The sequence below is a fragment of the Megascapheus bottae genome, chromosome 7 (genome assembly GCF_031878675.1).
Source record: "Megascapheus bottae isolate mThoBot1 chromosome 7, mThoBot2.hap1, whole genome shotgun sequence".
Lineage (NCBI taxonomy): Eukaryota > Metazoa > Chordata > Mammalia > Rodentia > Geomyidae > Megascapheus > Megascapheus bottae.
Window position 1 is genome coordinate 23,985,643 of NC_143515.1, and position 26,867 is coordinate 24,012,509.

General features: G+C 43.6%; 1 protein-coding gene across 1 annotated transcript in view; it reads right to left on the bottom strand.

The window, feature by feature from the left end:
• Positions 1 to 7,537: 7,537 nt before the first annotated feature.
• Dnah6 (dynein axonemal heavy chain 6) overlaps positions 7,538 to 26,867 on the bottom strand; it is a 171,399-nt gene continuing 152,069 nt past the window's right edge. Inside the window, exons 64-77 of the mRNA XM_090336588.1 lie at positions 25,082 to 25,272; positions 23,619 to 23,779; positions 20,784 to 20,872; positions 20,022 to 20,168; positions 18,323 to 18,461; positions 17,205 to 17,324; positions 16,116 to 16,237; positions 15,102 to 15,231; positions 12,851 to 12,978; positions 11,206 to 11,391; positions 10,632 to 10,704; positions 10,152 to 10,303; positions 8,295 to 8,517; positions 7,538 to 7,833 (exon numbers count right to left, since the gene is read on the bottom strand). Of these exons, the coding sequence (XP_090192714.1) occupies positions 7,730 to 7,833; positions 8,295 to 8,517; positions 10,152 to 10,303; positions 10,632 to 10,704; positions 11,206 to 11,391; positions 12,851 to 12,978; positions 15,102 to 15,231; positions 16,116 to 16,237; positions 17,205 to 17,324; positions 18,323 to 18,461; positions 20,022 to 20,168; positions 20,784 to 20,872; positions 23,619 to 23,779; positions 25,082 to 25,272 (1,965 nt within the window). The 3' untranslated portion in view covers positions 7,538 to 7,729. The remainder of the gene's footprint in view (positions 7,834 to 8,294; positions 8,518 to 10,151; positions 10,304 to 10,631; positions 10,705 to 11,205; positions 11,392 to 12,850; positions 12,979 to 15,101; positions 15,232 to 16,115; positions 16,238 to 17,204; positions 17,325 to 18,322; positions 18,462 to 20,021; positions 20,169 to 20,783; positions 20,873 to 23,618; positions 23,780 to 25,081; positions 25,273 to 26,867) is intronic.

Sequence of the window (26,867 nt, forward strand, 5' to 3'; positions counted from 1 at the left end):
AACTGCATTTCTCAAATCTCAGTCTCCTGAGTAGCTGAGATGTGATTACACATGCAAGCCCTGCTTCCTCTGCATATTCTTTATTATTTTTTAAAATTTGTTAACTTTTAACTTCAAATTTCTTTATCAGGGTTTAATTTTATATTTATATTCAAATAATTAAATCTTTTTGGCACAATGGCAAATGGGATTGTTTTCCTATTGTTCTTTTTCCTTTTAGTTCTCTGCATACTCTTGAGACCTTTACTTTTTAGGGTAAATTTACTTTTCTTGGGAAGGGGCAAGAAAGCATTCTCAGCATGGATTCCCCAGGTGACTACTCTGAAGGGATGAACCCCACAGGTTTATGTAAGTTCAGAAGGTTATTCATAGGGGCATGAAGGAAGAATGGAAGAGCCAGTGCCCCCGAGGAAAGCTGCTATGGGAATCAGTTATTCATGATGGAGAAAGAAAGCCCAGGAAGGGTTCAGAGCACGCAGGCTCTGAAAGTGGGTGACCAGAGGGTGGTGTAGTAGAAAGTCAAGATGCAGAAACATGGTGAATAGGCAAAGGTGGCATCCTGGATGTTTCCAGACCAGGTAAGAAAAAGCAGCAAGGCCTCCAAGCCAGATGTCTTCAGAAGGCAGCTCCCTGTCACCTAGATGGGGTGGGCCTGGGGGTATCTGAGGAGAGCACATGTGTAGAGTAGATGTGATTCTACTGAATGTTTGGCTCCAAGTATCTTACGGAATAAATTCTACTTGACCATGGATCTTGCTGTGTAAGAAGGCACACTTAAAAGGTGTTAGAAATGAATTGGCTATGGATTAGACATGTAAAATGGAAGTGTTCCCAAGTTTAAAATAATTGAAGTCATGCAGACTATGTTCTCTGATTTTAAAAATAATAACAATATAGTTATAAAACTCCATAATCTAGAATTTAGCATATTATACATTTGAATAATCCAAAATCAAAGAAAATTCACCAGGATTGGATGAGGGATACCAATGAAAATAAAATGCGTGTGTGTGTGTGTGTGTGTGTGTGTGTGTGTGTGTGTGTGTGTAATGCATGAAAGCAGAGCTTTTTAAGTTCTTAAAAAGCTTTTAAAGCTTTTATAGCTTTAAACACTTATATTGCAAAAGGAAAGACAGGTGCTGGTGGCTCATACCGTAATCCTAGCTACTCAGAAGGCTGAGATCTGAGGATTGTAGATTCAAGCCAGCCCTGGCAGGAAATTCCAGGAGACTCTTATCTCCAATAAACTACATAGGAAAGGCCAGAAGTAGAGCTGTGGCTCAAGCTGTGCTCTACTTGAGCCAAAGAAAGTCAGGTACAGCATTGAGGCCCTGAGTTCAAGTCCCAGGAATGATAAAAAAAAGGGTATGTGTGAAGATTTAAAGTTACAGAATTTACAGCAAAGCTTATAGCTTTAAATACTTTTATTAGAAAAGAAGGAAGGTTTAAAGTCAATGACTTCAAGAAGGTATAAAATGAACATCAAAGTCAACCAAAAATAAACCAAAGAAAGTAACCAAGGTAAGCAAAACTAAAGGCTACAATAAAAAAAATTAAATTCAGTCATATCTTATGATGCATCCCCTCCCTTTGCACTGATGGGTTGTTAATTCATGTGGAGTCCAGGAAAGAGAATGTAGTAATAACAGGTAATCACTTCCTTTTTACTTCTCGTGGCTTTCCTCACCTTATAAGTGGGGGATGGTCTTGCCAGCAGGTAGCAGCACTGGCACTTGAAAACTCAGGCTTTTTCCTTCTACTACCCCTTGGGGATCCCCAATAGCTCTCCAGCCCAAACCAAGTCATTAGTAGACTAGACAGGAATCAATTCCAGAAAGAAAATCCCGATTTAAATTCAGTACAAGAAAAAATATGATGTCATCAGAGCCCTACACCTTCCTGGAATTGAAGCTTGAAAAACATGGCCCTTTACAATAGAGGAATCCTGCAGACAGGTTTCCCTGACTCAGAGACACCCTTCCCCCACTATCTGAACAGCTGCTTCTTCCTCTTCCTCTTTTATTTTTTTTCTTCTTCCTCCTTTTCTTCCTCCTCTTCCTTGCTTTTCTTCTTTCTGGGGAAATTGCCCACAGTCTGTAGTCAATTCTGAAAATGGTGACTCAAAACACTTCAGACAATGATATATCTCCCTCACTGTTTGTATAAATAATTCTTAATAATATAAAAACTTTTGCATACATTAGTCACGCTTAAGCCAGGCTTATACAGGGCGGTAGTAAAGTGCGCTGAAGTGAAGATGTGTGGCAGATGGGACAGGAAGTGTGTAACCGCTTTCATAATTTTTGTTCGTCCTTAAGGGTTATTGCTGTGAAAAATCTGTGTGTGTGTGTGTGTGTGTGTGTGTGTGTGTGTGTGTGTGTGTGTGTTGGGGTGTGGTGGAGCTAAAAGGGAGTAACTACATTTTGTTTCTGTCAGTCATGGGTCTTGAGCTCAAGGCCCTGAGTTTTATCTGCTCAAGGCTAGCTCTGTGCTACTTTGTGCCACCGCTCTACTTCTGGTTTTCTGTTGGTTAACTGGAGATGAGTCTGACTTTCTTACCTTAGCTGGGATCCTCAGATCTTGGTCTCCTGAGTAGCTAGGATTCCAAGGGTAAACCACCAGCTCCAGACTAAGCAACTACATTTTTGCAGGCCCACTATGTGTCCCAAACTAGGTGATCTTCATAAATATCCTTGATTTTTGCAGCAATCCTGTAAATTCGATGCCAACACCCTTAATAATAGTCCCCAAATCCCTTAAGAGACCATTTAAGAGAGAGGAGGCTTTTGCAGTCTTGGATCTTAAATGGATACACACATTGTGGATTCTTTTTCAGCCAACCTTAAATGTGATTTTCTTTGTTTATAAAGACCTTTCCCTGTCTGGGCTGGTGGCTAACCCTGTAACCCTAGCTGCTCAGGAGGTTGAGCTCTGAGGGTTACCTTTTGAAGCCAGCCTGGGCAGAAAAATCCTAATGATTCTTACCTACAATTATCTAGCAGAAAGCTAGGAGTGGAGTTGTGGCTCCAGTGGTAGTGTCAGCTTTGAGTGAACCATCTCAGGGACAGCACCCAGGTCCTCAGTTCAAGAACCAGGACCATCACAGATAAATACGATTTACCCCTTGCAAATAACCTTTCATTTGATAGATTTCTTTCAGTCCAGGGCACCTTCCATGGCATAAGCACAGGCCTAAGGGCAAGAACTGGTGTGACTCCCAGGCAGAAGCCACAGCAGGCAGTGCTTGCTTGCTGGCTTAGGGGGTGGGCGGGAGCCCGTGAAAGGTTATTGGGGGAGAAACGCAGCCGGGATTCCCGCGTGGCGGTACACGATCTGGGGATGGGGGGGGCCCCACGTGATCACAGCCCCAGGGGTGCGGATCTGCATCACCCCAGTCTTGCCCAGAGGGGGCCGCGCCCCGGGCCAGAGGCGGCCGGCGAGAGCCACCGGGCCAAAAGCCAAGGCTCAGCCTGAGCCAGGCGCACGCGGCATCGCGGCCACCGCTGTTCTCCGTTCCTTCGGACTCCCGGGTGGTAGAACCTGGTGGAGGAGAATGAGTCCCTGGAGCAGGCTGCCTCTGCCCACGCTCAGCCTTCCGCCCAGGGGCAGCCTCCGGGCGTACGCAGCGTGGAGCTCCGTCCGCGGCGAGCTGCCACGCCCCTAACGGGGGCGTTGAGCCCGGGAGCTGCAAGCGGTCTCCCCGCACCAGGGGCGTGGCTTCCCGGGTCGCCACGCCCCCAGGCTCCGAGCACTCTTCCTGACGGGGTGGCGCCTCCTAGCCCGCGCGCCTCGGCGCGCACTTCGGTCCTCCTGGCTTGGAGGGGGTTCAGACTGCTCACTGAAGCCTATCTTGCCCCCAGGGCATCACGGGGTGGGGGTGGGGTGTCCCTTGTGGTCTTGCCAGCCTGTGCCATTGGCATTTGGAGGATGGGTCAGTGAGCGGGGAGCAGGACCCGACCCGCACGTGGGGTCTCGAAGCAACCTCGCGTCCACGCACAGGGAGCTGCTTTAGGGTCACAACAGCGTTTTGTGGGTGAGGAAATGCAGGCGAGTGAGACCCGGCGACCTTCCCGGGTCCACTTAGCCCTGCCGGAGCAAGTGCGGGGAGTTTAAGTGGGCGCGTCCTGGCGCACAGAGGGATGTTTCCTTGTCTTGATCAGTGTTCTTACGCCTGGAATTATCACCTCCTTCTCTTCGGAGCACAGCGGAGGTTAACTTTTGCAATCACTCGGGCTTTCCACCTCTGCACCTCCCTAGATCTGGGAGAGTGGCTCCAGACTTTGCGCTTCTGAGGGCCTATGCGCTCTGGGACGCGGAGACCGTGGGGTCCAGGAGCATGCACCCTCCTTCCAGAACGCCTGTCCTCTCCACCCCTGGCCATTTGTAATGGACAAACAAGAAGGGAGCCTAATTGAACTAGTTTTACCGGTGTTTCCCGAGGCTACGTGAGGCCACGCCTCGGGTTGGGAGGAGCCGAGGGGTGGTGGTGGGAGGGGAGAAGAAATGAGAAAGGCCGTACCAGGCCCGGCTTCATGCTGCCACCGTGCGGCGACTGCATACTTGTTGCAGGGCTCCACCTTTTCACATGATCATATGCATTACACACACACATTGAACTTTGCCAAATCCAATATCAGCCTACCATTAAGATGTGTGAAATGTTTCTTTTCTTTTCTTTTTTTTTTGCCAGTCCTGGGCTTGAGCTCAGGGCCTGAGCACTGTGCTCTACCACTTGAGCCTCAGCACCACTTCCGACTTTTTTCTATGTATGTGGTACCGAGGAATCGAACCCGGGTCTTCATGCATGCTAGGCAAGCACTTTAACCACTAGGCAAAACTCCTGGCCCCGAAGTGTTTCTTTTAAATCGGTTCTTTTCCCTGCCCTTCCCTTCCCTTCCCTGCCCTCCCCTCCCTTCCCCTCCTCCATTTTGGAGGCACCAATACCCTTTCACACGCAAAAAAGTCTTCTAGGACCTCAAAGAGGCTCCTTATGTAGGTCGACAGAGATGTTAGTGAAACAGAAGAATTAGCAAGCGATTAGGAGCTGAGGCTTATGCCTATACTTATAAACTTCAGAGAGATCTGAAGGTTGTGGTTTGAAGCTAGTTCCAGAAGAAAAGTCTGTGAGGTTCTTATCTGCAATTAACCACCCAAAAGCTAAACGTGGAGCTGTAGCTCAAGTGGTAGAATGTTGGTCTTGAGCACAAAAGCTAGGGACAGTGATCAGACCCTGAGTTTAAGCCCCAGGACTGGCACAAAAGTTGGGGGGAGGGTCTGTCTCCTCCATCTTGTCCATTGATAAGCAAAGCAAATTGCACTTTCTGCCACATATGGAGCCTTGCATGGGAGTCTGTGAGTGAATACGTGGACTGCCCCCCACCCTTTCTGGTGGCTTATGCTCTGTAGTTGGGTTGTGCATTCTGTTGCATTTTTGGTCTGTGACTATCCCAGCAGCCTCCACAAATGGTTTTTCTATCTAAGTTTCTAGCCAAGCTCTTGCCCTTGAGGTATGGATGGTGCAGGCCCACGTGCCTCCCCTGGCTCATCACCTGATTGAACATTAGCAAGTAGCTGGAGATTCACCCTGATGTGCAGTTTTGGCTTTGCATGGGCATAAGGTGACCCAGTGCAGGAGCCCAGTGAGGGCTTTTGCCTTCCATTCCTGTTGGACTCCAAAAGTATTTTCTGCAGGATTGGGATAATGGGGCCAGGCTAAGGGGTTATGCTAGATGAGGGCTCTGGGCTGGTGGCAGGCTCGGAAGTTCAGAGGGCAGCCCTTGGGATGAAGATTGTGCCAAGGGAGCTTGTGAATACCTGGGCTTGCCTGATTTTCAGAGCAATTCATTAATACTGACACAACCCTGGAGAGAGGCCCTGCAGCCTCTGGGTCCATGGGGTCAAGAGACTGGATGGCCCCTTCTGGGACCATGTTTCCTTTCTCTCACTTTTCTTCCTGTGTCTTTGGGGGAGAATGTGGGGTTGAACAGAGAGAACCTTGGCAGTTTAAAAGATGTATGGCAGGTTGGGAGTTTGGCCTGGTGGTAGAGTGCTTGCCTAGCATGCACGAAGCCCTGGTTCGATTCCTCAGTACCATATACACAGAAAAAGCTGGACGTGGCACTGTGGCTGAAGTAGTAGAGCACTAGCCTTGAGAAAGCTCAAGGACAGTGCTCAGGTCCTGAGTTCAAGCCCCAGGACTGGCTAGCAAATGTTCTACTGCAAAATGTAGACAAATCAATACCTCAAAGTACCAGAGCTTTAAAATTTAACCACCATCTCTGTTCTGGGATCTGTAGAAGAAATGTGAAGGTGAGAAATTGGAGTCTGGGGTGATCAGCAAAAGCTGTAATCATCTGTTCTTAATTGTCCCTCATTTCTGAAGAAATGAGTGTCGAAAGATGGTTTTATTTTTCCTTACTTAGATGCTATCTTAAGTCAGCTCATGCTGACATTTGGGTAATTGCTAAGTGTTCAGTAATTGCAGTTTACCTGCTTCCTCATATTTGGGGAAAACTCTTATTTTCCCCAGACTAGTCCTATCCTTTAGGATTTTGTGCATGTGTCACGTCCTCCAGGAAGTCTTGCCAGGTCTTTCTTCTCAGAGCTTACTTCTCCAGGCTCACTCCCACGACCCCCAACTTAGACAGCTATCGTACACAGGTAAGATAGCTGTGAAGGTACCTCACTGCACCTTTGTAAACTTCAGCATCTTCTTCTCTGACCTTCTGTCCACATTCTCCCTTGCCCCTATGCAGGGCTGTCCTGAGTTCCCATTCTGAAAGCTGGCTGGAACTCTATTGTTCTAGACAGATGAGAGAGGGCAGTCAGGGCCATTTTGTTGTGCTAGGGTTTATGTTTGGAGTGTCTTTATTTGCCTTGTGTGCTAAAAATATTTCTGCCTCCACCCTTTTTTTTCATGGACCATTTCAGATGGTGCATCCACATGTAACCTTGTTTGTCTGTCCTGGTGGGGAGAAGCTAGGGGCCTAAATGTGATCTTAGGGGATCTGGAGGACCCTAGCGTGGCCATATTCCTTTGGCCTGTGCCACTAGATGGACACTCAGTGAGGCTCTTGTGTTGTTGGTATGTCCTTAGGGATGCAAGCGAGGACTCTGGTCCCTTTCTTGGCAGTGTTTAGTGGGAAGGAAAGCCAAAGGAAAGATACCTGGGGTCCTGAGGTTCCTGAGAGGAATAATAAGACTGAATGCTTAGTGCCTTTGTTGTTGTTTTTGTTGGTTGTGGGGCTTGAACTCTGGGCCTGGGCACTGTTGCTGAGCTCTTCAGCTCAAAGCTACCACTCAACCACTTGAGCCGCAGTGTCACTTCCGGTTTTCTGGTGGTTAATTGGAGATGAGTCTCAGGACTTCCATACCCAGGCAGGTTTTGAACTGTGATCCTCTGAGATCCTGCTAATATTACAGATGTGAGCCAGTGGTGCCCAGTGCTTAGTGCCTTTTGACCTAAGAAGTTTTAGCAGGCAGAAAGAATGGATTACCTCCACATCAGAGTCTAGATTACTGACAACAACAACCAAACAATCCTCAAACACTTTATTTTAGGTCAGATGAGAACTAAAACTCATACTTACTACCTTTAAGTCAAATGAATAAAAGAAAACAGTTCATTGGGCTAACAGCAACAATAAAAAAGATCAAATAAGAAGTAGCATTGCTCTGCTCATATATAAATGATCATGGAAGATCCCTGAATTTGCTGGCACCTTTTCCTTCACTCACTCAGCTGGCAGAGCAGAGCCGATCCCTTGGCAATCCAGTAATCGCTGGGTTGCTTGGATGGTAAGAGGACTGTCACCACGAAGTTGGTTGAATGGCCTAAGTAAGCATGCAGAGAGACAGGCGTTTAGAGTTAACACATCTGGCTTTTATGACCTGGCTCAAGAGATGTTAGTTCCAGTCTTCTTTTGGTTGCAGATCAATGAATTTAGTGCCAGTCTCATGGTGTTAACTTTGTAATATCAATCTACACTAGCTCCCAAACTCCCTCACAGCATTGCAGAGTGATTTGGCTTCGACTGGCATTTTTCTTTGCCATTATATGTATTAATCTTTTTTTTTTTGCCAGTCCTGGGGCACAAACTCAGGACATAAGCACTGTCCTTGGGCTTTCCTCAAGGCTAACATTCCACCACTTGAGCCACAGCACCACTTCTGGCTTTTTCTGTGTATATGGTACCGAGGAATAGAACCCTGGTCTTCATGCATACTAGGCAAGCACTCTACCACTAGGCCAAACTGCCAGGCAATATATGTATTAATCTGAATAACATGCTTACCTGTGGTGGACAATGTTCCTGCCCGGGCCCCTGTTTTATAGAGTGGGGAGTGGTAAAGCTTTGGGTCTGGCTCATAGTTTTGTTGTGGTTCAAAATGCAATACAGGCAACATCGGATTCATCTGTCCTGGCAACGCGTCTTCTATGACCATGTCAGTATCATCCCATCGAGAAGCATCCATGAACATTCCATGAACAAGAACACCATCCTCAGGAGAAGGCAGCTGAAAGACACCCATGAGTTTAAAGGGGAGGGGAGGAAACAGCAGGACATCATCTATGTCCCACATCCTCATCCAGGCCCCTGCCACTGCACCCCACCCATCCTGAGCCTCCACAGTGCCTCGGACTCTTTGAGACAGGAGGGGACTCAGGTTGTCTTACTGGCTCATCTCTTGTCCCACTTAGTAAATGCCTGCAAGTAGCATCAGGGTATGTTACAAGTAGGCAAGGCTACCGTCATCATATCTGCCCCCTTTGTGCCCGTTAGTAAAATGATGCTTGGGGCTGGGAGTGTGGCATAGGAATAGAGTGCTTGCTTAGCAAGCACAAAGCCCTGGGTCCCATTCCTTAGTTACCACATACAAAGAAAAAGCCAGAAGTAGCACTGTGGCTCAGGTGGCAGAGAGCTAGCCTTGAGCAAAAAGTGTCCAAGGACAGTGCTCAGCTCCTAAGTTCAAGCCCCAGGACTTGCAACAAACCCTTTGAGGAATGACTGACAGAAGTTTACATATGCCACCCAGGCACTAAAGCTTGAACCCTGGCCAGGGCACTGTCCCTGAGCTCTTCATCTCAAGGCTACCATCCTACCCCTTTCAGACAGCACCACTAAAACCAAAAGGCTCAAGTGAAACAGCACTTGTCCAGAGAGTGTGAGGCCCTGAATTCAACATTTCTGGACCCTAGCTCAGACTTTCTGATGTAGAACGTTTGGAATGAGGCATGAGATTTGCATCACTAACACTGTTAGTGAGGAGATGGACAAGAACCAGTGCACCAGTGGAAAAGCCACATAGACTGCTTTGGGCAGAGTTGGAGAACACCATTTAACTTTGGTGTATCAGCTCTGCTAGGAGGCCAGAAATAGATGAATAGGCAAATTTAGTTCATAATAATACTAGCCCTTCACTGTATGCAGTGCCACATGTCATGTTCCATTCCATTACTACTGTCCCCTACCGAGAGGAGTGTCATTAGCCCCAGTTTCCAGATGAGAACACTGAAGTGCAGACACGTTAACAATTGCTGTGGTATACATATGGCTGACAAGCGGGGAGAGCCATGAATCGAACTTAGGCTTTCTTGATTCTGAAGATCTATTTTTTAATATCTTGCTACATTGACACTGTATGGTGACAAAAGTGACTATAAGCCTGACACTGGTGGCTCATACCTATAATCCTAACTCCTCAAGAGGCTGAGATCTGAAGATTGTGGCTTAAAGCCAGCCCAGCCAGGAAAGTCCATGAAATTCCGATTCCAAATTAATTACCCCAAAGCTGAAAGTACAAGTGTGACTCAAGTGGCTGAGTACTAGTCTTGAGCACAATAGCTCAAGGACAGTGCCTAGGCCCTGAGTTCAAGCCCCAAAGCAGGCTCAAAAGAGCACACACACACACACACACACACACACAAACAAATATCTTCAAGAAGCAAAATTGCATTGCTCAGAAAAAGATTTCTATAAGTGTGGGAAGTCGCTGCTAATCTCAGTACTATGTGGGGAACTTATCTTGGGCTTGTGATTATCACTGTACCCCTCCTGTTCCTGAAAATGGGAGAAGGGAAGGGAAGCAAGGGAGACTGGCTGCAAGCTGCAATGGCAGCTTCTTTGTCTTAAGAGTCTGGTGGACAGTACCTCCAGGTCCGTGGGTAATTCTTGTCCAAACTGCACTGTCTTGGCAGCCTCTATTACCGCAGCTTGATCCCGGTAGGCAGGAATCACGTTGTACTTGAAACTCAGCTCATCTATAGGCAAATTGTATTTCCGGGCATGGTTTTGAAGAGTTCCTGAAAATATGAAAACCGATAAAGCCCAGTCCTTCAAACAGTCAATCTCCCTTCGCCCAATCTCTAACGCTGTGGCATTAGAGAGCCTCCAACAGAGAACACTCTTTGCTGAGCTACTTTAAAGGAAGGGAATGGAAGTCTGTGGGTCGTGCTGGGAGGGGAGGACCCGAGGAACACACACAGGTTCTGGCCATCGTTGGGAAGAGGGGAAGGAGGGCCACATCTCAAGTGTATGTCCCTTCCCTGAAGAAGACAAACCAGAGTTTGTTTCAGGAGAAAACCTGTGGAAGTTTGGGGTTTTTAATCTGTCCAAGGACAGATCCAGTACCTGTTAGAAATCCTTGAGGAAAGAAGAAACCAGAGATCCAAAAGGACTTCGGCTGTCCTCTTCTGAGCCACAACTGAAGGAGAAACATTACTTCATCATGTACTGTGAGGTGGAGTTTGCTATCTGAACTGAAGTCATAATTTGGAAGCGGCATCTAAACTATCCCGAGTCAGTCACCATTCCCGTTTTTCCACCTGCCCAGTTCCTCTTCCCTATCTAGCAGCTGGACTGCAAAGCAGGAGCCTGGTGAGTAGAGGGCCAGAAGAAAAGGGCAGAGCAAAAAGACACCCGTGGTAGTGGATCCATGTTGTTTTGGTTCTATACATCATGATAGGGTCCATGCATAAGTTAAAATCCCAAGAATGGCCTGGAATTAAATCGGAATGTAGGAATACAAACCTATGGAAAACCACATCCTAGGATAAGACTTTTTAAAGGGATTGTGTTCTGGAAGTTTCTGGGTATTTATTTCTGGACTCAATCCCCCAGTCATTGTTAGGCAGTGTTCCCTAGGAACTGTAGAGCCAATCATATGGGCAGATTCAGCAAAACACGCAGAAATGAAGTTACTTACATCCAGAAATGCAGTTCTCAGAATAAGATCTTTGACCCATGATCCCAGTGGTTTCAAGGATGGATAGGCTGTGTTGGACCATAGAGAAGGGACCTGGTTGTTGAGGAAACTGTTATAAACCCTTTCCATTTCTTCTGACATCACGACCAACCCAGCAATGGCTTTGTCTAGTGTCTGTAGAGAAATCTGAAAGAACAAAAGAGACTGGTGGCCTTTCCGGATATCATTAACAAATATTGATGATGCTCATGAAGAAAGGGCCCGTGTGCCGGGTTCTGACTGTCTGCTTTGCTAGACCCTGCAGTATGTCACACATGTTTATACCACATGACCTCCCCTCTGCTACTGAGACTAATGAGATGCAAAGAGAAATGACACGGACAAATGCTGGATCACGTTTTCAAAGGAAGCGCTTTATCTGGGCATTCTTTCCCCCTTCCCATTGGATGGCAGAAAGAGTATTGGAATAGTGACACTAGACAAAAAGATGGAACCTGTCTATTGGGAACAGCCAACTTGATGAGCTGTGTGCCCTAGATAGGACTTCCTCAAGCTCTGAAGAGAAGGTAAAGTGGATATCTATCTTGTTTTGGACAGTATTGAGGGTGTTCACACAGAAGCTTCATTTGTACCCTAATGCAATCAAAGCAGAAAGGGAGAAGTCCTGGCCTAGCCAGGCAGCCTGCTGATGCTGGTCCTTTCCAGAGCAGATTTATAGTCTTAACGGGAGGACTTCCTATATTCAACTGACTCAATGTAATTTATTTAACAAACCTAGGCTAGCCAGCCAAACTGCACACCTGGAGATGTTGCTTTGTCCAACAGGTGGCAGACCTGGCCTTTGGCTTTAGAAAGATTTACCCGGGTTTCCCATAAGTCTTATCCCTACTTCTTGGCCCTGGGCCAGGTATTTAGTTCTCTGCTTAGCAGTGACACATTTACTTTTATGCTCAGTATTTGATCTATAGTAGTCTCTGTTTTTCTGTTAACAAATTGGTGGGACAGAGTAAGTAGGAAGGTCTTTTGCCATCATTAAGGCAAGGAAATCCAGAGTTAGCATCTGGGAGCACAGGACAAAGACCAAAAAAGTTGTTCCCACATTTCAGTTGCATTGAAATCATCTCAGGAGTTCACTTAAAATTCACACTCCCCAGACCCACCTCAAGAAATTCCTTTCATTCGGTCTGGAGTGGGATCCAGGAATTTACATGTTGAGCACAGACCACAGAGGAGCTTAACACAGGCATATTGTGGCTCACACTTTGAGAAATATTGGTTTCCATGGTCTTGGAAAGATGTTGCAATTAGGGCCAAAGACATAAGGGACAATTCCAAGAGCTATGGCTCCCTCTCAACTGCATAGGTCACAAGCAATTTCTAGTGGTAACTCTACGGATTATCTACAGGATAATGAGGAGACTGGGGATTTGTAATGTCACAGTTCCCAGTCACTATTAAAAAAAATGAAACGAGAACTTGTGAAAGGCGACAAATTGAATCTTAGATGATTCTAAGAGTTGGCAATATACCTAACTGGAAAAATCTGAAATGATAGGAGTGGAAAATTCCAGTACACTCATATTATTATACCATTTTCCCCAAGGATTGGATACCCAGAAGCAGTGATGAAGTTAAACTCTCATACATGTATTAGCTTCAGCAGGTTGTTAAACCGGTCCACTTCTTGGCTAAGAACAGTGGTCAAGGAGTCCAGGCGTCCTTGAGGATCCTTGACAAAAAGACTTTCAGTAGCGCCTTCCATCTGCAGGAACTCTGAAATACACATAGCGCACTCCTCATCATTCTGCATTTGGGTTTAATGCGAACATTTCCCCTTCCCTGTAAGTTAGTTTCTCTTATTATTTAATGTGAATATACAAGCTTTCTATTAGTAGAAATATTAGACTTTCTACTATTAGAACTCTTTGGTGACTTATCTGTGCATATATATATATATATATATAAGCAATCACAGAAATCAAGCCAAAATGCATATGCACCAGGAAGAAGTTTTGTGTGTGTTTGTATGTGTATATTTGTGTGTGAATAAACACAGAACCAACATTTCATTTCTTGCCAGGGGTATTTTCATCTTTGATCCTAGGTTGAGCTAGTGATCTTTGTCTCTGGAACATAGGTGGACAGGGTCTTGATTACTTACATGAACTAAAGAGAGACTGGACATGCCAATATAAAAGGACAAAGCCAAGAGAAAGAGCTATCTGTTTTTGTTCGTTCCGTGACTGGAACAGTAAGGGAAAGAAGATGAGAGGGAAAAGGATGACATAGAAGGTCAGTGTGACATAGTGGTATCTACAAATATAAGACAGGGATTTGGATAAAGCTGTCTCCATAGTAGATGAGGGGGAGAATCAAAGAGCTGGAGAAGAGGCACCTGAATTTGGCTGAATGGGAGGCAGAGCCCTGAAGACCTGAATGGCAGATGACAGTGAGGTAAGAAAAGGGGCGTTCCAGAAGCCAGAGGGCCCAGGAGCCCCGAGTCTTTTCTTTTACTCTATTGGTACGAACACCTTGCTCTTTGGTGTAGACCTGCACTACACATAGGCCAGGAGGGTGTGGGAGATTGAAAGTTCCAAGAGACAGTGTTTATCCCAAGTTACTGAGGATTATTTTTTGTCAGGTTAACTGAATTATGAAATTAGATTTATACAAGATAGAGAATTGACGTCTTTTTTCTCCATACAATCTACTCAATGGTGGATGAAGAAGCACATGACCTGTGAAAAGGAAGGAAATGCATTTTCCTTGCATATCTGAGGAAAGTGTGAGTAAATCAGCAGTTCCAAAATGCAGGTATCAAACTTCTTCTTAACTACTTGAGTGGTCGTGAAATGTGGGTTAGTCCAGTCTCTTGAGTCCACAGCTTTGATTATGCCTTTGTCTTCTCCTCTACTATTTTTCTCAGGAATCTTTTTTTTTTTGGCCAGTCTTGGGCACTGTCCCTGAGCTTCGTTTGCTTAAGGTTAGCATTCTACCACTTGAGTTACAGCACCACTTCTGGCCTTTTCTGTTTATGTGGTACTGAGAAATTGAACCTAGGGCTGTATGCAGGCTAGGCAGACACTATACAAAGTCATAGTCCAAACTATATTCTTCTGAGATTACATGGTTACCATTTTATGTGAGGTTTGGAGAGTATTGACAGGATTTAGCCACTTTTAAAGAAATCTGTGTTAATTTTCTTTATATTATATTTCTTGTAATTATAAAGAACATATATACAAATCTAGATCTATAGCTAATCTAAGAAAAACATGAGAGTAGATCTCTCATGATTATTCAGGAAAATTCCTCAAATTATCAGAAAACAAGTTTAAAGTAGTCTGCCATTTCTCTTGAATGGATAATACTGGGGCAATGGATTGTAGAGCATAACTGTCAATAGAATCCATATAATTTTAAATGATAGGAAATATTCTTTGCTTATTTTCATCAATATAGTGGTACTTAGAATACGGATAATGTGCAGAGGAATTTTATTTTCTTACTATTGTTGGAATTAAAATGAATATTTATTAGCATATGTTAATTTATAAGGGGGAATTTATTTAGTTGACCTGAAATAGTAACATGGGGCTACTGGCTATTACTTTGGACAGCACAGGTGTAGAGTCTTTAGAATCATGAAGCCAAGTGAAACTCAAGAAAAGCCTGGTTAAAGTTAGGTAGGCCAGAAACCAATTGGCTCCCATGGCTTTTGGGAGTTCAGATATTAAGATGCTGTAGGCCCCAGTTCTATAACTGAGGAGTTCATGTCAAAAGAACTTCTCAAGGAAAGGGAAAGCTGATGTAGTAAATACGTTTGAACATCCTTCACTTATTTTTCTTATTCCTTTAATTCCCATTATCTACAGATGCCAGGAATTATTCATTACCTGGAACTCTAGACTGGATAGAAGCCACAAGTTCTTGAACAATTTCATCATTGCTTTTCCCCTCTCCACCAGAAGATGATCTTGGCTGGATCTCAAGTATGGTGTTGATCAAAGTGTTGGTCTCTTTATACTAAGACGACAGTGAAGACTTAAATTCTTAGGAAATAATTTGCAGCAGTATAGTTTACATATAGAAATGAGAAAAGTTCTTTTAAAAACAAGGACATTTGACCGTTGTGGAACAGGAGGCAAGCATGTTCAGTATGGAAGGACAGTTCAAACAGGGCTGCATGTTTTCACACTCCATGCTTGGGTGCGTAAGTGAGTAATAGACTAAATATAGGCTTGGAGATGGAAGACCTTGGTGCAGGGGAAATGCTTGGTCTTTGGAGCCTACAAAGGATCCAGAGACACCAGGCCAAAGTGGAACTGTTGTGAAATGTATGATGGAATACTGTTTTTTTTTTTTTTTCTTTTTTTGTGGGTCATGGGGCTTGAACTTGGCCTGGGCACTGGCCCTGAGCTCTTCAGCTCAAGGCTACCACGCTACCCTGAGCCAAACCTTGCTTCCCGTTTTCTAGAGGTTAGAGATAAAAGTCTCAGGTCCTTTTGTGCCCAGGCTGGCTTTGAACCATGATCCTCAGATCTCAGCCTCCTGAGTAGCCAGGATACAGGCATGAGCCACTGTGCCAGGCTGATTTGTTTTTCTTAAGGACTTCTAGTCCTTGGAGCTAGTGAGGTGATGACTGATGTTATGAGTTCATAGACATGGCACAAATAAGTATTTTTTTTTGCCAGTCCTGGGGCTTGAACTCAGAGCCTGAGCGCTGTCCTTGGGTTTTCTCAAGGTTAGAGCTCTATCACTTGAGCCACAGCACCATTTGTGGCTTTTTTTCTATGTATGTGGTACCAAGGAATTGAACCCGGATCTTTGTGCATGCTAGGCAAGCACTCCACCAGTAGGCCAAACTCCTGGCCCCATAAATAAGTATTTTAATTTGAAAGATCACAAACCTGGAAAGCAAGGTTAGCATTTTCATGCATTCCAAAAATTTCTGGGTCATCTATCAAAGGCAGATTTTCAATGTAGTCCTTAAACTCTTGTAGGCTGTCAGCCAGGGGTGCAAAGTAAATGCCTGTTATAACAACACAGAAAAAAATGTCTCAAATGGACTGGTTCTGAACTGCCAGACTTGGCTCCTCTCTTCTTGCTTTCATTGCTGTGTCTAGTTTTAATTTTTTTTGCCAGTCCTGGGGCTTGAACTCAGGGCCTGGGCACTGTCCTTGACAAGGCTAGTGCTCTTCCACTTGAGCCATAGCACCACTCCTGGCCTTTTCTATGTATGTGGCACTGAGGAATTGAACCCAGGGCTGCATGTATCCTAGGCAAGCACTCTACCACTAGGCCAAACTCCCGGTCCTTTTATTCCCTTTTTGTAAGGCCTTAAGCATCACATTAGTGTCCTAAGCTTTCAGAATGTCTTCTCTAGAATCCAGAGACACTCTGGTGAAAGGTGCATTTCCTGAAAAGGATCCAAATTTATGCTCATTTAGAGATTCCTTTTTTTTCATGCTAGACATTATTTTGTTTGATGAATAATAATCCTCTCCAAATTTTTCAAACCAATGATTACATTTGAAATGCAGTATGTTAAAATCTATGCGCACTCAATTTTGCCTAATGGTGAAAAGGACATGTGAATCTAGTCAGTTTCTTGGAATTCAATGATGGGAACTTTGGCGAGCTTACTCTATGCTAATCACATCATTCCCTCCAAGGGGATGAACGTTCTGGACCATTAATTTGCAGTATGACCCATCATGAGTGGCCACCAATTCATGAATATGGTTTCAATTCAATTTGCTACAATGGAAGTTTTCTTTAATCCAAAATATACTAGACATATGTAGACAGCATAATCAACATTAATAAAAAATAATATTTAGATAATATATAGCTTTGCTATCCAACCAGCATCGTAGGTGTCAAGCATGGAATAGGGACTAAGTTGTAAAGATTGGGCACAGAGGGCGTCCGGATGAAAGAAGCTACCAATGGCATCTTGGGACATGTCTTTTTCATAGGATTCAATGGTCACTCACCTGATTCAGAGTATTTATATTCAGAATGCAATGTTTCAGGAGAAAAAAATCTTTTCAAGACAGTACGAAGGCATCTTTGATCCCAGGTGTCTGTAACTCTACCACCATAGGTGATTTCCCCTGAAAAGAAATTTGTATGGTCAAATACATTACTGTTAACCCTTTCACATTCGGACAGGCTATTTGGGCACACATTTATTTTGTACTCAAACTGGAAAGAGCACACCAGACCTCCCTTCTGATCTGACCCGCCCCCAAGATAAAAAAGCCGATTTTTTAAAAAGTAGAAGGAAAAAACCTCTAGTATATGTTCTCTGTGTTAATAATTTTACTTTTGTCAAATAACAGAAACAAAGCTCCCGAGCTCTCCAGGCACATTTATTTTTCTTGTCCTTTTGCTTCAATATATGGATCTTGAATCTGCTTCTGTCATTGGCCACAGGATTCTAGAACATACATACTTTTCTTCAAATGGTGCTTCTCTTTGGGGTGTGTAAATAAAATGAAATCAAATATTTATAGAAAGATACCTTAGCCCTGTATATACTTTTAAAATTATTGCTATTAAGCTGTATATAGGGCCAACAGGAAAAGAGTGGCCTTACCTCACAGAAGTTCGGTAAGGGGAATTAAGCTTATCCAGATAAGGTCTGTCTTTCCACAGAGAAGCTACTTTCAGCAAGCGTCACTTCTACCCCACGTTATGAGTAGGAAAGAAGCACCCTGGACTGCTATCTAATGCGAACAATTTTCCTTGGAAAATTCTAATCATTGCTATAATTCCTCTTCATCCATTGTGTGCCTAGAAGGATCTTGTGGGGGTACTGACATTGTTGGGGTCATTGCTAGGATTCAGTCTGCTAATTTGGGGAAACACCTGACATACTGCCTGGTATGTACCAAGAGTTACATAAACTTTATCATTATCATCATCAACATCATCAACATTAGCGTCACTCAAAGCATCAGCCCAATTTTCCAGGTGTAAATATTTTCATGATGATCTCACAAACTGAAGGTCGAAAAGGGAACATGAGAAGTCACCGAGCTGAACATTGGAGAACACTCTCCACCCATGGGGGCTTTGAGATTCCCGCTGGCCTCATGCACACACTAACCGGTAATGTAGATCAGGGCATCCCAGGGAATCTTTCCTTCTTGGCAGTAAAGGTTGAGATTCAGTAAAGCACATTCTCTGTCACTGTCATTAAATTCATAGCAGATATTCCAACCAAGGGGACCAAACTTCTTTCTCTCCTAGGAGATTTTTTTTTAATTGATGAGATTAATTTTGGGTAGACTATGTTGTAAAACAAAAGATTTTTGTTAAAGTTGGGTATACCAATACTGCTAAATCAGTTCAAATCATGTACTTCAACTTCAGCTACGCTTTTATTGAATAGGCAGACTACATGTTTTTGTCTACAGTTCTAGAAGAGAATCTACTGATACTGCACATTCAGCCAATCAGTTAAAAGGGAATTTGTTCTTCAGGCTACAAGAAAATATTTCCATGCCAAAACAGGAACAAGAAAGTATAGTCTTTTGGCTTATAAAAATACTGCTATTGTAACCATCCAGAGAGAGAGAGAGAGAGAGAGAGAGAGAGAGAGAGAGAGAGAGAGAGAGAGAGGAGAGGGAGAGGGAGAGGGAGAGGGAGAGGGAGAGGGAGAGGGAGAGGGAGAGGGAGAGGGAGAGGGAGAGGGAGAGGGAGAGGGAGAGGGAGAGGGAGAGGGAGAGGGAGAGGGAGAGAGAGAGCATGCTATCCTCTACTTTTGGCAGAGTTTGTCCATGAATTTTATGCTGATTGCACCCTGACTTCTCTATGGCAATGTTAACTGTAACCCATAATGTTTTATGACATCCCATAATGAAATTCCTTCTCCCTTTGTTATTTCCCTATCTCATTCAACTTCCTAATTCAAAACAGATGATCGTGTCAGAGGAGTCATCATCCTTCCTTCTTGATCTCAACATTTCAATAAACCTTCTGCAGCCTCCTCATCTCAGTGGCTTTTGTTAGTGGGGCAAGAGCCCCACACCCAGAGCCCCTGGTTCTCATCTTCTTGGACTTCCTCAAGGAACATTTTAATTTCTTTTGTCTGTGTCTTGCTTCTTTAATCTTTCCTTTTCTCTCTCTTTTAGCCATATCTTTCTCTGCAGAGAAAGATAATCTAATCCATATGCCACCTAAACATATGTAGTTGAAGAGTCAGAATTTAATATAAGGTACAGGATGCATAACAGACAAAGCAATGACTCTTGGAAAGAGAAAAGGAGACTGGAATTGGGTTAAAGATCATCTTGCAGAGGACTAGGGCATCCATTCTTAGTGGGGAAGGAAGCTGATAACAGTGGTGAGAGTATTCACAAGAACGTATGGGAAAAGGAAGAAGCAACAGTTGGGTGAAGATGGAGCAAAAAAAGATAATCTTGAAGTTTTGATTGTAGATAATTGAGAGAATGGGGTCGCTAATTCTAGAAATAGATTCTGGAGGGGAAACAATTTGGTGTGTTGAAGAGGTAGATTTAATGTTTGTTGAATTGGACTTCTTGCTTTCATCCCTAAGGTGGTGTTCTGTAGACAGAACAGAATAGAGGTGGGAATCAAAGCTGTGAGAGGCTGAGGCAAGGGTAACACAAAGATAGGTGGTTGAGTTAAAACATCTTGGGTTCAGAAATAAAACAACACCCTCAGAGTTTCACAATGCTGCTTGCAAGCTTTTTTTTTTAAATAGAATTTATTTATTTTTTAAATCATTTACTTATTTCATATTATATGTCCTTTTTGGTACTAAAAAGCAGAACTGAATATACCTGAATGATTGCATGGAAGAAGCAAATGCCAAATACTATTTGTCTCCATTTTCTTCCAAGTATGTTTTCTTCAAAAAATGACGCTGTCATTTCAGTAAACGCTCGCCTGATGTTGGCACGGAGGCCTTTTGGAGGCTCATTGGTTACCTGCATTTCAGAGAGCAGAGAAGGTGAGATCACAGGATTGCATTAATTTGGAAAATGCCCAGAGATGCTGTAGAGAATGAATTCCTATGGAGGCATTGCTGACAAGTATCTTTATGTTTTATTTAAACATCATCCAGGGAACACAGGGCCTAGGGAATCTTCAGGCCTACAATGCTTGAACCACCTACCTGAAAATCTCAGCCACTTCAATTTGCTAGGTAGTTTTCTACACGTGGGTCAAAAGGCATGCCCAGGTTTTCATCACTAGAATTTACGGTCACCTTAAAGTATAGCATCGTCCTGCTGTCCTTTCTGTACGTCAAGGGCTGAGAAATTCCTTTAACTCTGGGAGGGATCCGTCTACATGTCTCTGTATAACATTTTCTTGTAGAGGAAAGAGCTAGCCAAGTTGAATGACAAAAAGGACATGCGTGGATAGACACTGTCTTGAGAAATCATTCCTCTGCTTTTCTAGAGAAGATAACTGCCTTCTGTCTTTCTACCTGGCCACACAGACCTGAACATGGCTCCATGCAGGGTTTATGCTGTCTCAATACCCTGGACAAACATTCTGAGATGAAGCATTTCACATTTCAACCATATGCAATGCCTTACCTTGACAGAATTCTGGAGAACTGTAACAGGAAATGTACTACTAGGCATGGAACTTAGAAACAGTCGAAAAGTGTCCTTAATAGCAGACTCTATTTAAAATAAAGAAAAAAAGAAAAGAAAAACTTTCTTGTAGCTTGTAGTAGTACTTTTCTATAAGAAATAAGTATTTTTACGAAAGAAAAAATGCTGTAAACTGTTTAAAGACTTAACTGATTGGCCTCAAGCAAGCTGTAAAGCATCTTAAGATGAGAATGGGAGGAGTTGTTCTAGAAATTTCACAGCAGGGGGATCTGGCTAGCACATTTGGGTAAAGAAATCAGGGACACATGAATTTTTTGATACCTGATACAGTATAAGACCTTTTCAACTGAGGACTTATTTATTTATTTATTTTTGCCAATCTTGGGGCTTGAACTCAGGGTCTGGGTGCTGTCCTTGAGCTTCTTTTTTGCTCAAGGCTAGTGCTATACCACTTGAGCCACAGCACCATTTCCTTATCTGAGGATATTTATTAATTTTTGAGATTTTTTTCCCTAAAAAAGCCTGTTCACTTTAAGGCAAGTTGTGTAGAAAATATGCAGGAAGGCCCCATGGGAGAAAAAAGGGAGCCCCTCAGTAGGAAGTTGCAAAGGGAACACAAGGAGGAGGGAGGAGGGAGACAGACTCATGAGTGGCACTGGCAAGTCAGTATGCTTATTTTCTGAGCTGTGGACAGAGAACAGCATGGGGAATAAAGCTCCACTGCAGGTTCAAGAGGCCCAAGCAATGCTGGGAAATACACTGTTGGCATCGTTTTTCACACATGCCAATCTGGCTCTTCCGTTGTCTTTGCATGGGCCATTCTCTTGTGCCTGGAGTATTCTCTCAGATTCCCTCACAGTCTTCCCGTCTTGGCCAAATATCACTTTCTCAAGGAAGTCCATGCAGATCACACCATTTAAAATGATCCTCCTTCCTCATCCCGTTCCAATCCTTCTCATCTTCTTTATTTTACTATTTTTTAAAATTTATTTACTGCTTGCTTGCTGCTTGCTAGTCCTGGGGCTTAAACTCAGGGCCTGAGCACTGTCTGTGAGCTTTTTCAAGACTAGCGTTTTACCACTTGAATCACAGCCCCAATTCTGGCCTTTTCTGTGTATTGAGGAATCAAACTCAGGGCTTTGTGCATGTTAGGTGAGCACTCTACCAATAGGCCACATTCCTGGCCCCTTCACTTTCTTTTAAAATATTTCCCAAAGCATAAGTGTAAGCCTTATGTGGCTTATTCACTGATTGTCTCCTTCCACTAGAATGCCAACTCCATGAGGCTGGTTTTATTCACTGGCATACTCTCAATACCCAGAACAGCGCATGGTATGTAACAGATTTTGAAATACTCATTGCACAAGCACAGATCAATGCTAAATCAATGGTTCCTGATTTGGTAAACTCCCAAGCCACATTAAATAGCCAACATTTTAAATTAATTCTAGTATAGCTCTAAGACCAGTATTGAAGTTCCTTATGTGGCAAAAATGACTCCTAGAAGTAAACTGGGATTGAAGCGATTGTACTAACCAAAGAAAAGAAAAGAAAAGACAAGACAAGAAAAGAAAAAGGCTAGATTTGGAAAAGTACATGTTCATACTTTTCCAGTTATAAGTGCAATACCGTAAAACATCTTTTTTCTTGCTGTTCATTATCTTTTTGGCTCTAGGACTGAACCAAGAGCCTTCAGCATGCTAAGCACTTGGTCTACTGCTGGGCTATACTCAGAGCCCCAGTCTCACAGCATCACAATTCTCATAGATATCATGGAAATCCAGAGCAGGGGCAGAACCTTAGGACAGGATTTGGGGAAGGATGGTCAGCAGTGATCCCACAGCAGGGGAAACTGAGGGTCAGAAAGGACATGTGGCATACAGTCAGGAAGCAGTGGAAAAAGCTCTACCCAGGCTTAGCCTTTCAAGTCCAGAGGGTTTTGTCTTTCTTTTATTTTACTATTTCCTTCCCTCCTTTCCTCTCTCCCTCCCATCTTTCCCTCCCTCCCTCCCTCCTTCTGTCTTCCCCTTTTGTCTTTTCAGTTTACTAGCTAAATGTATTTTATTTTTGATTGCTTTCAGTTAGCAGCATCTCAAACCCACAAGTTCAGCTGGTATTCCTCCTCAGCTCCTCGTCTAATCCCTTTTTCTGGTCACAAAGGATTTGGGCATCTCACTATTCTTTTTTTTCTTTTTTATATTTTTATTGTAATTAATAAAAGGGTTACATGATATTTGCCAGATAGAAGGTGTATTAATTCACATACATTGATACCCTTTCACATGTCTTGGTACCCATTACCCTCCCCCCACCCACCACCCACTCCCCGTATTGGTTTTCCCCCCATTCCCTATCAAGTTTCAGGTAACCAAATACAAATAAATTCAATATATCAGATAACGAAGTGGGCATCTCACTATTCTTAAGGCTTGATGCTTTTCCTAGAATTTTCTTCTTAATCAAAATCCTATCATTGGAGATCCCTGATTTTTTTTTTGTTAAAGTTTAATTCTACTGAGCACAAATCATGCTTTCTTTGTACTGCAAAAAAGTGGGCATAGCAGACATTCTAGTTGGCACATGGTTGGCAGGGGGGAAGGCTGGGAGTGGACTAGGATTGGGGGCTCTTTGGGGGAAGGTGTTGGTGAGCAGTGCAGGCTGACTGACCTGTGAATGAGATAACATCCCTGGCTAGGCAGCAGAGTGAAGTGATTTCCAGGGCTGTAGTAAATAGCTATAGGAGGGAACTACAACAGGAATTGGGCTCTACAAGCAAAACTATACACTAAGCTGGTCTACAAGCTCATCACATACTTGGGTCTGTGAAGGTTTTGATGAGCTCTTCCATCGCCAGCATCCAAGAAACAGCAAGATGGCAGTTCTGCAAAAACACCCAGTTTCCTGTTTTCATGGCATCCTTGATCATTTTCTCAGCAATGGGTCCTTGTCCTTGTCCCAGTGAAATTGACTGTACTCTGATCCACAAGAACAGCAAAAAAATAATGCTATTTTTCTTGAAAGCAATACAGGTATTGGTATTTTAAGGACATTTAAATGTGGTGTGAAATGGGTTGCTTATAATATATACACATTCCTGGTCTTAATTTTGATAGGTGTGGAAATAGCTTTCTTTCTTTGCTTTTTTATTTATTTTTTTATGCCAGTCCTGGGGCTTGAACTCAGGGCTTGAGTGCTATCCCTCAGCCTTTGTTCGCTAAAGGCTAACCTTTTACCACTTGAGCCACAGCTCCATTTCAGACCTCTTTTGAGTAGTTAACTGGAAATAATAGTCACATAGACTTTCCTACCTGGGATGGCTTTGAGCTGAAATCTTCAGATCTCAGCCTCCCAAGTATCTAGAATTATAGGTATGAGCCATTTGGGCCTGGTTTGCAAATAGTTTTCTTAACCAGCTTTGTGAATGATCACAGATTGAACAGGTGTGGTTGAGAAGCAAATTTTGCTGATCCACCAGATATGTCTTCTCTGTGTCCTTCTCCATCCCTCCCTCCTTTCTTCTTTCCAGAGGTGACTGTTACACTGAAAATCCTTCCAGATTTGTGTGTGGGCTCTGTGTATGTCTTGGACCTTGCCTCCAACATTCAGTGGGGCTGAATCAGAAGGGTAACACAGCTAGCCTGACTGTTGAATTGGGACATTGGTCTTTTCCAGACTTCAGCCTCAGATGGCGACATTGGTTTTTCCTGTGTGTCATGTCTGCTAACCTTGTAACTGGCACGTTTCCAACTTTTTGCTCAGATAGAATTACATATCATCAGTTCTTCTGCTACCTTGCTTGCTTACTAGTGAACGTGGACTTCTCACAGTCCATAACTGCATCATGTATAATAAGTCTGTATTTGTAGCACATATGTGCATGTACAGATACACACATATACATCCGTATCTACCTCCTCTTAGTTCTGTTCCATGGACTAATATAAACCATGATCTTCCAAGAAGGAGATGGGATCTATCACCTAGCTCCCCCATAATTATCAGTTCAGGGAGCAGGCCAGACCAGCCACTTCATACAAGACCCCATTGGGGCTGGAGGCCCTTAAGAGAAAATGGGATTCATAACAACATTAAAAGCTCTGTGAGTTCCCCCTTCCACATTTGATCATATGTGCTAATCCATATTTAGGAAGGGATATCTAAGTGGAAGCATTTATGCTGCTCAGGGGAATGACCAAAGACATTCCCCCGACCCCAAAAGGGCAATGTTAACAAGTAGTTTTCACACGGGTTATGACAAGGCCACAGTGCAACCTTACCTCTCAGAATACCCTCTTTCGCGGGCGAACCTCTGAAATGCGCCCATGGGATCTGAGCCTGTGCTTAAGATGAACACCAGTGGTGTGGAACTTGACATGTCCTGATACAGAGTAGCCAGGTCCACAGGTGGAGTTTCTATAAACTGTTTCCCCAGATTCTCTATCACAAAATCTGTAAGTGCAAAAACAATCTGAAAGGTGGAAAGAACAAAATATTAAAAAAATAGTACATCGGATAAGGATCCAATTGCGTCTTACTTGTCTTCTTTGACTCCTAGAAGGTAGTACCTGAATTTCTGTATGCATTCTTTCTTGATTGGGTGGCCTTCTTCCTAAGACATACTTTACTGGACGTGTGCACCCTTATCTGTGATAGCCATGATTCTCAGGACTTTACCCAGCAAGATAAACTGTTGTTTAAGAGGATGGTCCCTGAGGTGGGGAATGTGGCTTAGTGGTAGAGCGCTTGCCTAACATGCATGAAGTCCTGGCTTTGATTGCTCAGAACCACATACACAGAAAAAGCCAGAAGTGGTGCTGTAGTAAATGGCTGTGGTAGCTTTGAACAAAAGCACAAGGACAGTGTCCAGGCCCTGAGTTCAAGCCCCAGGGCTGACAAAACAAAACAAAGCAAAACGAAATGAGACAAAAGAGGATGGTCCCTCACCATTCTTTTAACTGCAGTCCTACCCACTCACTGAGATCACAACCTAAGAACTCCAGTATCTACCACACACACACACACACACACACACACACACACACACACACACACACACACTCAAGCTTTTGGCATGATCCAAAAGCTCCTGGCTTCTTACATTCTTTTTCTTTTCTTTCTCTTCTTTCTTTCCCTCCCTCCCTCCCTCCCTCTCTTCCTTCCTACCTTCCTTCCTTCCTTCCTTCCTTCCTTCCTTCCTTCCTTCCTTCCTTTCTCTTTCTTTCTTTCTTTCTTTCTTTCTTTTCTTTTCTTTTCTTTTCTTTTCTTTTCTTTCCTTTACCAGTCCTGGAGCTTGAACTCAGGGCCTGAGCACTGATTTTGGGCTTTCTCAAGGCTCTACCACTTCACTCTGTGAAGACACTGGAAGCCATTGAAACCAATATCTTAAATGGGTGAACTATGTGCACACGAATAAACAAAGCTCACTTTATAACCTTTTCTTTATATTTATATTTTCAATAGATGAAGTGGCACTTTTGTTGCTACTTGGGTTTGAACTCAGGGTTTCAACATTGCTACCACTTGGGTCACACCTTCAACCCTTTTTGTTCTGGTTGTTTTGGACTTTACTTTTCTCGTTGTAAGCATACAGGAAGGCAGTTGATTTTTGGAGTTAATTTTATACCCTGTTACTTTGCCAAAGTTTTGAATCAGCTCAAGCAGCTTGGGAGTGGAGTCTATAGGATTCTTTAAATACAGAATCATGTCATCTGCAAAGAGGGAAAGTTTCACTTCCTCTGTCCCTATTTGGATCCCCTTTATGCTTTCTGCTTGCATTATTGTTCTGGCTAGGAATTCTAATACTATTATTAAAGAGGAGTGGAGAGAGTGTGCATCCTTGTCTTGTTCCTGATTTTAGAGGAAATGGCTTGAGCTTTTTGCCATTAAGTATAATGCTAGCCATGGGTTTGTCATACACAGCCTTTATTTTATTTATTTTGCCAGTCCTGGGCTTAAGCTCAGGGCCTGAGCACTGTCCTTGGACTTTCTCAAGGCTAGAGCTCTACCACTTGAGCCTCAGCACCACTTTCGGCTTTTTTCTATGTATGTGGTACTGAGGAATCG